The 16,633-nt window shown below is 29.8% G+C and overlaps 1 protein-coding gene across 1 annotated transcript in view; it reads left to right on the top strand.

Moving 5' to 3' along the window:
* The window catches only part of LOC117171836 (carbonic anhydrase-related protein 10-like), a 201,710-nt gene that overhangs the window by 1,569 nt on the left and 183,508 nt on the right, over window positions 1-16,633 (top strand). Inside the window, exon 2 of the mRNA XM_033359474.1 lies at window positions 14,416-14,607. Coding sequence (XP_033215365.1) covers window positions 14,551-14,607 — 57 coding nt within the window. The 5' untranslated portion in view covers window positions 14,416-14,550. The remainder of the gene's footprint in view (window positions 1-14,415; window positions 14,608-16,633) is intronic.

Here is a 16,633-nt window from a genome sequence, read left to right on the forward strand (position 1 = left end):
TTCCAATATTGCAAATGTTCTTTTGAATTTAATAATTTTCCATTATTAATAGCCGCTTGATAAGAAAAATAATAACGCAACATAACAAAAAAAATTATTGCAGATGACAAACCAACTATTTCTGCACGAACAATTTTAACATAACTTAAAATTGCACCAAAAGTGTAAATCTTATTTAAAAAGTTCTGAATCTTCTTTGGAATATAACATTTTCAAATAAAAATACTAATTTCTGATGAAAACGCGAACGTAATCCAAATTTATCAAAAGATTGTAAATCTCATTCGAATTATAACGGTTTTCGTTTAAAAATTTCAATTTTCGATGGAAACTTCCAACGTCACTTAAGATTTTTAAAAATTTACGATTATTTTGTTAAGCCTAATGATTTTTCAATATAAATTTCTGCCGAAAAACCTTAAAAGAATTCAAATATTTTCAAGCTCATCAATTTTATTGTTTAAAAAAAGAATTTTATTTATATATAATGATTCTTTGTCCGAAATAAAAATTTTAGGTGAAACGAACGAACAGAACCTAGAGTCGTTGATTAATTGTAAATATTTTTTTAAATCCAATAATGCGTTTTTAGAAAATTTCAATAATTTTCAACAAAAAAAACTAACATAATATGAAATTATTCAGAAATTGAAATTTTGTTCGAAATATAATGATATTGATTTAAAAACACGATTTCTTGGTGTAGAGTGCTAATATCATCTGTAATTGCTAAATTTGATAAATTTTCATTAAAATTAACATTTTGAAAAAAATTAAATAGCACGGTTTTGGTGTAAAAAGCTAACATAACCTAAATTTTTTAGCATTTTTAACGCTCTTTGAAATGCATGGTTTTTTTATTCCCTAAAATACCAATTTTTTACGAAAAACACTTATATAATCAAACATTGTTGAAAAAATCTAAATTGTTTTTCATTATAATGATTTAAGTTTTAAAATACTAATTTTTGGTGTCAAAGGATAACATAACCTAAAATTGTGAACATTTCTTAATCTTCTTTGAAATATCTTATACATATTTTTCTAATTAAAAATATTAAATTTCAACTGAAAACCCTGAAATAATCAATAATTGTCAAAAGATGCTTAATCTTGTTCAAATAATAATTATTATTGCTTCAAAATACCAATTTGATGTGTAAAACTCTAACATAACCTAAAATTGTTCAAATATGTGAATCTTCTTTGAAATAAAATTTTCCTTTTGAACAAAACAATTATCGAAGAAAATCGCAAACATAATCCAAAATTGCTAAAAGATTCTAAATTTTTTCAAATTAGGTATGATGAGTTTTGTTTTAGAATTTGAAATTTTTGTTTTAAAATGTTAGTGTTACTTAAAATTGTTTAAAAAATCATAACTCTCAAAAATCTATGGATTTTTGTTTAAAACCCGTTGAAACGTAAGAAAGGCTAACTAACCATGAAAAAGTAAATTGTTTAAAAATGTGTAATATTAAAAGTATAATAATTTCTGATTTAAAATAACCATTTCCCATGTAAATGATTAACGTAAACTAAAATTATTGGAGTTTACAATTCTTGATTAAGATTCTTGTTAAAAAAAACTATTTTCCAATAAAAAAACTAGACAACAAAAAATAAAAATTTGAGGAATTTGTAATCTCCGAAACTTCACAACTTTATGTTGAAATTCTTTGTAAAATATTTATATTCATATTTAAATTAAATTTTATTTATATAATATTGATGATAATTTATTGGACAATTTGAAGATTATGGGGATCGTATCATCAATAGGTAAAACTGAATATGAAAGAATGTAAATAGCAAAAATTATGTTTTTTAAGAAGTTTATAAATAAATAATGAACTGTAGAAATTTTAGTTTCAAAGGTTCATTTTATTATATAAATTTCTTAAACAATTTTTCTTTAGATATTTCGAGAAATAAATTAAAAAGTAATTATCAAGTGTTAATAATAACAAATTGTATAAAAAATATAATCATTCTTTTAGCGTTTTAAATGAAAACATTTTTTTCAGAAACTGTGATTCCTAACATTTCCAGACTCCAGCTTGTGCCTTTAAAAGCAAAAAATAGATTTGTTTCGTATATCTGAATTTTAAAGTGTTTATTTAGAACGATAGTCTTAGAAAATAATTTTAATTATTGACACATGTTGATCATATGATTTACATATTATTTCATAGCAAAAGAATTTATTTTAGAGTAAATGTACAATGTGGGCAGTTGTTTCGTTATATTTGTTATTATATTTATATTTTATATTATATTTATTTGATTTTCAGTCAAATTTTATGTTGTTAGAGTAGATATTATTTAATTTTTCCATTAAATTTTTCTGTTTTCTATAACTAATAATTCACTCAGTGTAAATTGCACTTCCCGTCTTCATTAATTGAAAATAAATTACTGCTTTAAATATTTAAAGATAATCTATAAAATCAAGCATTGAGTCATGGTTTACAAAAACAGATCTCAACTTTTTTTTTAATTTTCAGCCTTTCTCTTCTTTGTTGGATTGGATAATTTTTCCTCGGCAAGTTCTTTAATTCTATTATAGAATTATTATTTACCCGACTCCCTCTCATAATGCTCTATTTCTCAGTCTCAACTGCCCCCGCAGCTGTAACTGAAGACGCTTGAAACAGTAATTTTCCATTAGGCAAACATTACTTCAGATTTTCTTTGGCTGACAAACTACAAGAGCTTTCACATTCAATGCTCTACAGAGATTTTTTCCGACAATTTTTCTAATTAAAAGAATAAGAATAAGATATTTTGATCATTCTATTTTTTAATTTAAAATACTGCAATAAATAATCGTTTATTATTTCTCTTTAAAAAAGTATACAAAAGCCGCTTGCATCATTCTTCCTTTTTTCACTCTCGAGATTTCAAAAGGTTTTTAGTATTTTTTGTAACAGAAATTTTATACTTATTTTACGAATATGAGTGTTGGTATAAAAACGTTACTGAAGTTGTAAAACCCCACGTAGTTTTTCTAAATCATATTTCAATGGACGTTCAACCTTCAGGTCTCGTTTTTGATGAAAGAAAATTCTTCTCTTTTCAATTCCTTCATAAAATGCTACGAATAGCGAAAGATATTTGTATGGCAGTATAATCCAAAAATGAAAGAAATATTTATCTCGATGCTTGATCCCAGACATAACATTTTATAATGCAAATTTTTTCAAATGACAAGAAATGCAAAAATAAAATGAAAGAAAAGGAATAAAGTAAATGTCATAATACCATATTGATTATAATTTGACATTGAATGGAGGGTATTTTGATTTTCCATAAAATTCTTCTTGGAAATCTAAAATTAATGATAGTAGTGCTTTTTTCATTTTGTCATCATTTGATGAAATATTTCATAAGAGTTTTTAATTTAATTTCTAAAACTACGCTTCTTTAAGAATATTAATTCTAAAATTTTAGACGTTTTCCATGTGTTTTCAGGACAATTTTTAAAAATGTCTAGAAGTAAATATGTTGAAATACATCTTAGCCGCTAGACCGAGAAACCCGTAAATGACCGGGAATTTTATGAGAATTGGAAAAACCGAGAAATGGCCGTAAATTTTTTTTTTACTGAGAATTTCCCAAATTTTTCGAAAAAAAATCTGTCCGATTTTGCTTTCAACAGTTTCTTAAATAAGCCGTTAAATTTTTATCATATTCAATTTTGATATCATTCAGTTTACAATTCGTCATTCGAAAATATTTCACTTGCAAAATTTTTTATTTTAAATTTGAATTTTTAAGCGTACATTTTTTATTCAAAGAATGCTAAAATGCAGTTTTATAGACTTAAAATATAAAACTATTTCAATGTAAAAGCCTTATTAGACAAATGTAAACGCACGATTGAATATTTATAAATTATTATCAATTATTAAATAACTTTAAAATAATATATTCATAACTAAAGCCTTTTATAAAATTCAAAATATTGTTGTAGTCTAAAATTTGAAAATTTCAAATAATGTAATTCAAAAAAATTACAATTGTTTATTACTTAGAAATATTTCATTTTTAATTTAAAATCAATAGTTATAAATAAAAAATTTATTACTAAACTTAACTCAAAGCTTAAAATGTAAAACAAAAAATATATATTTTTGCAAATTATAAAAACTAAAAGGTTTTTAAGAATTTAAAAAAAAATAAAAAAATTTTGTTTAAAGATTTAAAAAAATGATTTTCTTAAAATACATACAAAAATTGAAAAATGTTATTTTATTTTGATACGATACTTTTCAGGCAATGTTTTAAAAAATGTGAAAAGAGTTCCAAAATGGTCACAAATAAATCTGGAATATTTTAAAGAAATCTATTGAATTTTGTAAGATTTACGGAAAATATAAAGGAAGAATTTGTATCGTTTTAAAAGATGCTTCCAACTTCTGAAAAAATTTCAAAATAATTAAAAATTGGAATCAATGTATAGTCACAAGTCGATGTTTTATGATTTCGACATGAAATTTTTAAGCTTTTTATGGATCTTTAAACAATTCAAAATGAAAATAATTTAACTTTTAATTTAAGAATTGCTCCTTTTATAACAAAAATGTAATCGTTCCATTTTTTAAATTTCCAGCTTAAAATTGCTTCGAATGATTTTCAGCTTAGTTTTTATTACATCAAATGCAAAATTTTTCAGCTTTAGAGTTCGAATTTCTCGATTTCGTTGATCATGAAGAATGTTTGCGAACCAGAAAATACCCGAAAAATGATCAGAAATATTTTTATATGATTAAAACGGCCACCCTGTAAATGAGGAAAAAAACTTTTTTTAGTTCTTCTTAAAAGGAAAGAATTTCCTATTGAAATTGATCATTTTTTATTTTTTTAAAATGGTCGCTATTTTTCGTTTGCACATTCTTCATATATTAATTTGGTATAATTTGAAATAATGAGAAATCTTATCAGAATCCAGGAATGGATATCAATGATCTTAATTGTATTAACAAATATCGAATGTAAACAAATTGTTTCCTAGATTAAAAAAAAATAATTCTCGAATATAGTAAATTACCGAATTTCGAAATTCGTGATAATACTAAATAGCTGAAATTTCGAATTCCCAGAAATAATAAATTGCTGAAATGTAAACTTTCATGGAATAGAAAATTTCCAAATTTTAAAATTACCGCAAGAAAATATTGTATAACCTGTTTGCTGTAAGAATAATCTTTTATGTCTGCAATGTATTCTCAATAAATTTGATTTTTTCGGAAATTTAAAAATTCTGCACTACTATTTTCGGCACGCGACTGTTGATTCTCGCGCTTCGCGCTCGATTATATATTTACCTCGCGCTACGCGCTCGGACTTTATATTTTCCAACATTCTTGCACAAACATTTTGAAATTTACACTCAAAACATTCACCACTGTAATTTTGCGATTGTGAATTCTCTTTCCTTAAAAAAAGCTTAGCTCGAATGTTTGAGCGCACCTATTGCACGCGGCTGACGGCAGTCACACTCCGCGCTTAGTCTTTGCATTTCTTCCGCATTCGGGCACAGAGCTTTTAAAATCGAATGTGAACGGACCGACAACTGTAATTTTGTGATTTTGAACTCTCTTTTGTTAAAGCTCTTTTGGCTTTAACGAACACATTCTCATCACGTATCTCGTGCTTCGTACTCGATTCGTCGAACCTATCAACTTTTCTACATTATACGCAACACTTTTATATCAATTATAATACATTTTTTATGTAATTCTGCCAGAGATTACTTATTAAAAAATTGAAAAATAAAAAGCAAATTGTATTTATCATGATTATTTTGGTATAACTTCCTTTTCTTGCTTTACATTGTATTCCAAGCTGCTCTGAAACATGTATCATTTCAATAAATGTATATTATTACAATTCATAATATGCATAAAAATAGAATAATTCTAATTCTTATTTCCTTGTTTTTATAATTTTTTTATTTTTAATATTGTTTTTCATGATTAAATAATAACTGCTGCGCATCTGTATAAAGTCTAATACTGGAACCTATACAGGGTCCTACATAGGAGCCTATGTCCTCTTTTGTCTTTTCTGTGCTATCGAAAAGTGATTCATTCTTAATTTGTAGTTCTCTCCAGGGTGCGCAATATGAGTTTTTTCATTTTTTTTTGTATCTAGCATAGTTTGACCAAAAAATGGAATTTTTGGATTTTTCATTATTTTTTCTACAATCAAATTTTGAATTCTCAACTTTTTGACCAAATTGAAAAAGTTGGTATCATAATTTTTTAGGGCTTTCAAAAAGCAACGTTTTTCTCTCACAGACTGTTTTTCGTATCATGCGTTTTTTAGCTTAAATCATTCATTTTAGTTTGTTTTTCTGGATTTTGAAAATGCTCTAACTCTGATAATTTTCTTTTTATAGAAAAAATTCATGTAGATAAATTGTTTAAGTTTTAAAGTACTATGAACAATCAAGCATAGAATTTATACATCTGAAAAAAAGGTGGTTTCCAAAATTCTTTCTACGATCAAATTTTGAATTTTCAACTTTTTAACCAAATTAAAAAAGTTGTTATAATAATCTTTTAGGGCTTTCAAAAAGCAACGTTTTTCTCTTACATACTTTTGTTCGTATCATGCGTTGTTTGGCTTAAATCGTTGATTTTAGTTTGTTTTTCTGGATTTTGAAAATGCTATAACTCTAAAAATGTATGATTTTTCAAAAAAAGTCATAACGATAAATTATAAAAGTTTTTGAATTCTATGAAAAACCGTATAGAGAATTTTTGAATTTTTAAAAAAGTGGTCTTAAAAATATTCAAAATGTGCCCACTTTTTGAATTTTCATTCCAAATGACAAAAACTGGGGGGGGGGTCAAATTTTACACAAATCTAAACAAATTAAACAATCTTTAACATTTTAAGGTGCTTATTTTTACATCCCTGTTTCAACTCCAGCTACTCGTACCGACAGAAGTTCGAGTCCTAAAATAGCCTTCAATTTTCTAAATCCCTGAAGTTTTAAACATTATTTGTAAACTCCTCTAGCGTGAACTTCTGCAAATTCCGCCAACAAATCTGTCACTATTTTTCAGGAAAAGCGCACTTGAAGCCAAAATCGACCATTATCTAAACTAAGGGCCATTAATGTGAAGTACTGTACGACTCTCGAAGAGTAAAACAAATCGCGGAACGTAAAGTAGCGTCGCTTCCGTAAATAGCCTCTTCAGGGTTGAAAAGGCAAGCGTTTCACACCGATGAGACACGAATCGTCTCCGCTCTTTGTCTCTTCCATCCCATTTTCCCTACCACGTGCATTCTCTCCCTTTCTCTGCATTTTAGCTCCGGTTTCACGCAAACCCCCAACCAGTTCTCTTTTTCTCCAAACGGTAACGCAAGGGTGGCACAAGCTCATCGGATGCATTCTACCTCCTTTGAACCCTGCTCGACCCTCTAGCACTACCATTGTTTGATCCGTGCCTGCAGAACAAGAAAGAGCGGGAAAAGCGAAAAAGAGACAGGAAAGAGAAAGAACGACAGAAAAGATAAAAAAGTTTTCTAAAGCGCTCAGTCAGCCTATGATCTCGGTACCAGCGCTGTAAACCACAGCCATTCGGCTATAACCACGAGAGTCGAGGCGGGGTGTCGTTCTGATCCTCTCGCTAGCTTTAATCGTGGACTCCAGTCGCTCTTTGCCAGCTTTAAAGTTCCCTAACCACCCACGATAGACCAGAACTTCTCCCCTCTCCTGGAAGCGCCAAGTCAAATTTATACGCCGTTTAACACGGTTAAAACTTTGGTACTTAAATTAAACAATAGAACAAACACCCCTTGATTCGAACGTTCGTCTTTGGTGAGGCAGCATGCCTTTTCGAGCTTTCTTTCTCTTGTGTTCTTTTTTTTTTTGCAAGTTTAGATCGGCTCTGCCCTTTGTGCAGTCAAAGAACTCGAATTTTTTTGCTTATGCTAATGTCAGGTTTTGTAGGGCACAAACTTTGAAATGCCACCAGTGGAAAATATATTATTTGATATACTTTCTTTTGTAAATGAAGAAAGGAACTAGAAGTAGTAATGACCGTTTTAAGTCAGTCATTTTTACCAAATTATGAGCGGAGTTGTACTTTTAGCGAGCGGAGAATTTTGGGGACTATCCATCAAAATGGGGATTCGCCGCTAGGCTTAGTGCGCACTTGGGCTTTATCCAACGTCCGTGTGAGAAAACTATAAAGGCTTTTCCAAGTTTCACTGTGCTTGAAAAAAAGATATGTAGAATTAACGCTAACAGTACTGCTGCAGGAAAATTGGATACATTCAGGAGAAATGAAATTTGATTACCTTCAAAAATAAGAAAACAATCTTTAAAAATCTAAAAACGACCTAAATCTAAAACCCTGACATCTAACCAATTTTCGCCTAACACATTGATTTAAATTTAAAAGTAGTTTTTAATCCCACACATTTTAAAATTATTTTTAATTTTTTTTTTTAATAATTAGGGCAGCCCCCAACTCGGGAGAATTGGGAGAACCGGGAGAAATTCGGGATAAAGCTGGGAGAGAAATATTGCACCAGGAGTTCCCAACTAGAAAGCATATAATTTTCTCAGTATTTAGAATAATTAAGCTTCAAAGATTCAGAATATTTATGACAGTTTTTAAAATTCTGCAGTTTGGAACTGTGAAAATGACAGTGACTTTTTACTTTACAAAATCACATCGTTTAGTAAAAAAAATTTATCCAGTCCTTTTAAATATCAGTTGATAGTAGATGATATGATACCTAATAATAATATATTTATCCTCTTTAAAATTTCTATAGTTTTAATTTACAATTGGATTTCTAATGTGCAATTCTAAAAAAAAATTGATCTTCAAGGCTTTGAAATTAAGCTTATTCTTAAATTAGTATTCAGATTAATTTTGGGAGGTTTTGAATTTTTAATTTCACAACAATGTAGTTTCAATTTTAAATGTTCAAAATCTTAGGACCATTCAACTATTGAATATTTCAAAATTTCATATTAAAAGCCTTTATAGTTTTGAATTTATTAATTTTAGATGCATTGACAAGCAAAAAATTGTAGAATTTTAACAAATCAAATAATAAAAAATTTTAGATGCATTTGAAAATCCTAAAATTTTACAATTAAAAAAAAATTAATGCAGATCATAGCAATATTGTTTTGTATTCTATATCTTGATTTGGTCAGATTTTTAGTTAAGGATTTAAACAAATGAGTCATTTCAAATTAAGAAATATTTTATATTTGAAAATTTCGAAAATAAATAATATTTCTAAAGCAATATTTCAAATTAAAAAACCAAAAGTTGAGATTCGAAAAGACGATGGAAATAAAACTACCTGAAACTGATGGATCAGTAAAATGATAACTTCAGTAATTTTAAGTAGTTACAATTTCTGAGTTCTGACTTTTCATGAACAACGCTAAATTTTGAAAAGTACTATTACCAATTAAGAAATGAATAATTTTTAAGCGATTTAAATTCACTTCAAATATTAAAAATTTTAAGGGGGTTGAGCATAAAAAAGTTTTATTATCACACTTTTGGGGGAAAAACATGTTTACAATTTTAAATGAATTTCCCATTAGTTTAAGTTTCAAAGTTCGAAAGTAGAAATTTTTTCATTCTTAACGTTTCTTATTTAAAATTACTATGTTTATAAAGGTTTTTTTAAACTGTTCCATTAATTTTTCAGTTTAGAAAAAGTGGTCCAATCAGTTTAAATGTTAACTTGTAATTTTATTATGAAATGACAGTTTAAAATGTTAGGATCTTAGAAGCTTTACCTCTGAAAGATTCAATTTAGTTTTCAATATTTAATTGTCAAATTTTGATCGCTTTGCATTTAAATTATACATATTTAAAAGGTCTCAATCTCTGATTATTATTTAATTTTGAACGCTGTTAATTATGAAAAATACAAGTCCAATTTCTCTGAATTTTAAATGACCTAATTTCCAAAATTTTAATATTTAAATATTCCTTTTTTGACGCATATCTGTATTTTTTTTATTAGACGCAAAAATTTCCTGACTCCTTATTATATGATTGAAAGTCAAAGAATGTCTTGCAAAAAGTTTTGCTAAAATGTATTTACTTTAAGATGTGAATATCTTAATTATCTCAAACTTGATTTAATTTAGCTTGAAAATATCTCCTTTCACAAATTCACAAATTCCCAACTAATTAGTTGACCGTATTCAGAAATTTTGGTTATTTGTAGGTTCTTAGTTTCAAATTCTCTTTAGCTGCATTCCACTGTTTAAACTTAGAGATACTGCCATGGTGCTTCCAGACCTTTTTGGAATTTAATTAGGAATATATTTAATAAAGAAAATTTTAAAACGGTTATGAACTATGATCTCTAGGATATATTTTTAATCAAATTTTGTTGTTTTTCTCCACATTGTGCTTGGGTCTTTCACCTTGCTTTCTGCTACTATAAGATACTCTACAGTGAAAACCGCAATCTTAATTATAATTATCTTTTAAAATTAAATTTAAAGTTCAGTCCACACTTATAAGGATCTGCATTTTTCAAGACGTTTTTAAGCTATTTTTGTTTAAGCATATACGCTTTTATAAATTGTTCTCTAACACGCCCTTCCTTCTCTTTACCATCTTTCCTTCGTCTTTACTTTTTTCCCTTTTCGCGAGAAGTTCTCTTCCTGCTTCTCCAAGTTTAACCTCACCCACATTCTCGTATATATTCTCAGACACTAATTTCAAACCAAAATTTACGAAATCTTGACAATAGACTTGTCTCCATTTTCATCATTACGCATAAAATTAAAAATTTTGAAAACTTCCTTGAAGAGGTAAAGTAAAGACTCGCTATTTCTAGGATCAAAAAATGATTACGAAAACTATATTGCATGTTTCACGTCTACGGTGTCATTATCTAGCGGAAGCTTTGCTCAACAGCACCTCGGAACAAAAGTCAGCCAGTTAATATTATGATTCAAAATCGGGCAAATTATCTGGCCGAGACTACGTATAAAGCATTATTTGATTTGATTTTAAGACCTATTCATAAATCAAAATCAGTATTGTGCTCCAAAAGTGCAATCGAATTAAAGTGGATTTGACTTTCTACTCCCTTTTCAAGAAAATGAACGGCCCACCTATAAAAATCATGTGACAACGATCAAACTATCAACTATCAACTATCAACTGTCAACTGCCAGAAGGAGAAGCAAAAGCAAATTTCTAGAGCCCAGTTAAAACCAGTTTTCGAGGGGCCCCATTTTGAAGTTCATTTAAAATACAATTCAAGAACTAAGAAGCTGTTAATATAAATGATTTTTTTTACCTGCAAAGTTTCCACCATTAGGACGTAAGACAAGTAATGCCTTACTTGAAAAAAAAGCTCTACTCTTGAAGCTACCATATTTAGCTCGAATTATTAACCTCGCCATAAATTCTAGCTATTTCGAGTAGCGTGGAGTCACGTGCTGTCGACACCCGCTTTAGGTTAACGTCCTTCCGGCTTTTTCTACGACTTCGAAGTTCGAATCTCGAGAAAGTTGAACGTTCGGGAGAAGCACCTCAGGGTTGGCCGGCATTCGTCGTCGCAGCTCCTGGAGTTTTGCAAAGCTGGCTTTAAGCCTGACGTTATGAAATAGAGAGGGGGGGGGAGCAAAGACCTTCTCTCATGTCCAAAGTACGAATAAGCTCGGAGCATAGCCGCCGGTCGTTCTCTGAAGTCGAATGAAGAACAATAATTTCCGGAAGCAGTCGAGCTTTCAGCAGAAAGAGTAAGATGTACTTGAGGGATTTAAAAAGAGGTGATTTTATAGCTTACTGCGATGTACTTTTTTGATTATTTTATTACAAGTTCCCAGAGATCCGATCTTAAAATAGAGATGAAATTTAATATTAGAAGATTCTTTGCTATTTATTAATCTGAGTGAGATGTGTAAATAAATATTTCCGTATTATAATAGAATCTGTATCTTCTCCTAATATTTTTTGTTCCATGTTACGTCATTCTTGATATTCGAGGTTTCACTTATGACAGATTCATGTGCCCCAGTTAAGGTATGTTCATACTTAGCTCATCGCACTAATTTTATCCAAAAGTGGAGCACATCTCTTACGGAAGAAAAATGTACAGGATGAAACTCACTTTACTTTGATTAAATTCCTGGAATAAGATGTTTATATTTTACACGACAGTATACAGCATTTAATAAAAGTTAGATTTGTTTCGTTTTTAGATTATTGCGTTTTTATTCTGCATTCCTACTGAAGTTAACATCATGAAATGAAAATTTACAAGTCAAATTTTTTACGGCATCAGACTTGAGTAATAGGACTTCCAAAGAAAAATTTAGGATTTTACAAGACAAATAAGAGGAACCGTCTTAGGATGTGAAATTCTGGAAACATGCTCAAATTGAGCGCGGACATTGAAGATGGACCATTATATCGATGATAGTGTAAGCAAATACAAGGCCAAAGTAATTCATCGGAGGCTCAGTTTGAGCAAAATTTAAAGATATTTCTAGCTGATTAAAAACCAGACCTATTTTTCGAAAGCATACATTAATGCCATTACTACCAACACTCCTCTTTGGACTGCTGAGTGCCTTATACGGACCGAGCGCGGACGTTGGAGAAGACCCAAGCATGGAGTGAAATTAGCGAGGAATTCCTGAGTGGCGGGGAATCATCGAGACTAGTCCGTTATTCGCCAGTGGTATAAGTCTATCTATAATGCGCCATACTTTATAACTGACTAAACTATCCACTTCTACTTCACGCGACGTTGTGGATTAATTGTAGAACAGAAAAATATATTGTCGATAGACAACAGGTTTGAAATTTTTGCAGAAGCTAATCCAACTATAAGAAATTATGATTGTCTACACTTCCGGAAGTCTAGACAGTGAATCTATAAACACTGTAACTGCTGCAAATTGAGAGAGGCAACCCTTGCGAGTAAAGTGACAGATAATTGATAAGCTATTTCCTTGACCGGAACGGCAGAGGTAGTCACTCGGGTGCGGTTGGTGGGGCGAAGTTGGCACGAGGAGTCCATTTTCTCGTACGTCGCTAGGTTCTGAATTATAGCATCATCGGTTAGAAATAATGAGGTAACCTCACAGAGAAGCGACCCGAGAAGAAACGTCGGCAAAAGTCCTGGCGGTAACTTACATTATTTTGTGATATAGATCTTCTCCGAAATCCCGATTTCGATTAACTTCTACTGTGAACTTTTTCAATTTTTCAAAAAAATCCTTTCTTTCTTAAAATGAAAACGAATATTCGGAAATCCTCGAGATCTATTAATGATTTTTTTAAAATTAATTTGTATAACAGCCTAGCGTGTGAATATGAACGAATAATGTGTGCCGTTAACTAATATTCTATTCGGATTATACGAGTGCAGAATTTTCCCGGTATTATTAAAAAAGGCATTGCTGATATTTTTATAATCGAAATGAAATTAGAATGCTTTAGTTTCAAAATTGAATTAAAACAGAGGTCCATTCTCATTTGAAAAGCCATGTAAAATTAACAAATTTGATCATTAGGGATGATTGCCTATTACTAAGCGGCGATTGAATTTGAGGACGGTCCGAGTGTTTCGTTTTCATTTATGCTTGTTTGCACTACGTTGATAATACGGGGCTATTGAGAGTAAATTTTCGGAAATTCTGATGCTTCCGGGAAGAGGAAGAGGGTGAAAGGGTGCTTGCAAGCGGCGACAAGCTAGTGCCGCGAACGAGACATAAATACAGGTATTCAGTACGACGGAATTGTTAATTGTACTACCCCCTATTGTTCTGGGGTGGTTAGGGAGAACGTGATTCGCGTGCCAAATGCGATATCGACACAGGGACTCATATTAATTATCCGAAAAGTTGCATACGTAATTATGTCGTGCATAATGTAGCAATCATCAAAAGAATGTAATTGGGTAAACATATTTTTTACTAAGTAATAATTGCTTTTCATCAAATTATTATTATACAATAAGATGGCGCAGTCAGACCTAACAAAGAAGTCAGGACTTATAGGCATGTAAAATAAAAATGATGGACTTATCAGACATTTAGCCGAAAGTTCTTTAACAGCTACAAATTATAGAAATCTTAACATATCACGTAAACCTGTTAATACTTGTACTTATAAGTCCCAGGACTTATGTAATGGAAATAAACTGTAAGAATTAGAATAAAACGACCATAGGTATTAAAACGCGCCAAAAAGTCATAAGCAAGTGGACTTATAATGGTTAGAACTTATTAAAACTAGGGCTAATAATAAGCGATATTTGTAAATGTTATGTGGACTAATAAACTAAATTTAAATCTATTACTTTGTAGGACTTAGCTTATATTTAGGAATACTTTACTGCTTTTTAGTGACTTTATTAATGTTTGTACCTATTCTGTTTCAGATTTCTGGTCATTTGCACAATACGGGTCAGTTTCTAGTATTCAGGGCGGATAGGGAGTCAAAAGTTCGAGTCAATATAACTGGAGGACCACTGGCTTATCACTACCAATTCGAAGAAATTTACATCCATTACGGAATGGACAATGCGCACGGCTCGGAGCATCGTGTCAACAACTACGCTTTTCCTGCCGAGGTAAGTGTCCAATTAATTAATTTTTTATTATCATCATATAAATATCGAACACTGTTTAATTTGGTGTTGTATATTTGAAATCTACAAGCATCTACTGAATTAATTGCGAAATGTTGCTAAATTCACACACATAATTTTAGCAGGGAAAGCTTAACGGTTCTAAATCCACTTTTGTCGATATTAAATATTCTCCAAAAATCATATTTTGGAATTTTTTATACCTATTTCGTTGAAAAAATAAAATTTTTGCATTTTTGAAACTTAAATTTGAAAATGAAATGTAATGAAATATTTTTAAATCATCGCCAGCGTTCATTAGGTTATTTTCTGAATATGTGACAGCATATATTTTTCCAAATATGGTTGAAAGTTACCAAAAATACATAATTTTCAGTACTACTTTATTTTATTGAACACTTGATTAGTAAAAAATCAATAAGAAATTATTCAATTTTTAGATATTTCAAAAACCTTAATTTGATGGTTATTACAGACCTTGATAATTGCTTTTAATTCTCAGTCGACTATTTTTCTCTTTCTTTTTCAAGCTTAACAATTTTTCCTACGGATAATGCACCACATAATCGTAAAACTAAATTAACATTAAAATTTTTATCCTCCCTTATATTTTTATGATTTGTAAGCTAAATATCATGACAAAATATATATTTTAAGAATGTTTTTCAGACTTTAAGTATAAAAATACTATTAATTCAAAGAATATTACGAGTGAACTGAGCATACTCTAACACAAGAGTTACAATATGCTACTCATGCAACGAAATCGTATGTTTTCATTTATTTTAAAAATACAGATTTTCACTCTTATTTGATCATTAATGTAATTTTTCTCATTTTAAATATTAACTTCACATTGTAGATCTTTATTTTCTCTTAGTTTTATCATTGGCCGTTGTCAAGGGCTCTTACTGACCATTTATTTGTTACTAACATTTGCTATTAACCCATGTTCATAGCTGTTTCAATCACCGTTGTTAGGGGTTGTTCCTGACCTTTTATGGCCTTTTGTGTTTTTTTCAGGTTATTAATGTAGTTTTGTTGCTAAGTTTCACTATTAATTATGCAGAAATATTTATAAGGCCCCGATCAGGGCCAGACCGGGCCAGGTAGGGAATCATTCATAGGGCCAGGTCGCGAATGAATCACACGCACAGACTGGAGCCAGGCCGGGATTGCCGATCGAGAAACCTGATCGAGGCCTGATCAATACCCGATCAGTCTTATTAGAATCCATTTATGAATTTTTCAAATAAAGACTTAATTGAAGTAAACTCGAAACTAGTGAATCGTCCATCCTCTCCTATCAACAACAACCTCAATCTTTGAAATTTCCAAGAAAGGTGTTTTAATTAAAAATTAAATAAGTGTAGTTTTGAAACAAATTTTCGTTGTCACTTGAAGAACGACAATGATCGAAAAACGATAATAATATAGATAATATTTTTTCCACAGAATATAATTATTTTTTATTCTTATTAGGATTCATTAATTTCGATGTAATGGATATTTTTATTAGTGGAAATGCCATTATTTATAGTAAACGAGAAACTCTCTTTTCATTCTACTACTTGATCCTGAAATTCATGTGATAAAAAGTTGTCTTTAATGAATTTTTATAGTTCATTTTTTATTAATACAGAATAATTGTTGCAAATGCACATCCGTTTGTATCACATATTCTATGGTATTCTCAAAGAAATAAAATATTATAATTTTGCGCATACTAAAATCCAGTTTTTGTGAATAGATTTTAAAATTCAAACTCTAGGTTAAATTGAAGTACCTCGCGTTTTCAAATAATAATTGAAAACACAAGTACTTGTTTTTATCATTGCTTAGCTTGTTATATGCGATGCTGAGGATTGACTGTTTTTATGGCACATTATTTGCTGTTTTTTATTTTTGTTTACCGTTTAAAGGTTTTTATTTACCGCTGTTAGGTATTTTTATTTTCCGTTTCCACAATTTTCTATTTAACCTTGGTGATGGTTCACTGTTAGTAATT

Source organism: Belonocnema kinseyi, chromosome 1, assembly GCF_010883055.1.
Source record: "Belonocnema kinseyi isolate 2016_QV_RU_SX_M_011 chromosome 1, B_treatae_v1, whole genome shotgun sequence".
Lineage (NCBI taxonomy): Eukaryota > Metazoa > Arthropoda > Insecta > Hymenoptera > Cynipidae > Belonocnema > Belonocnema kinseyi.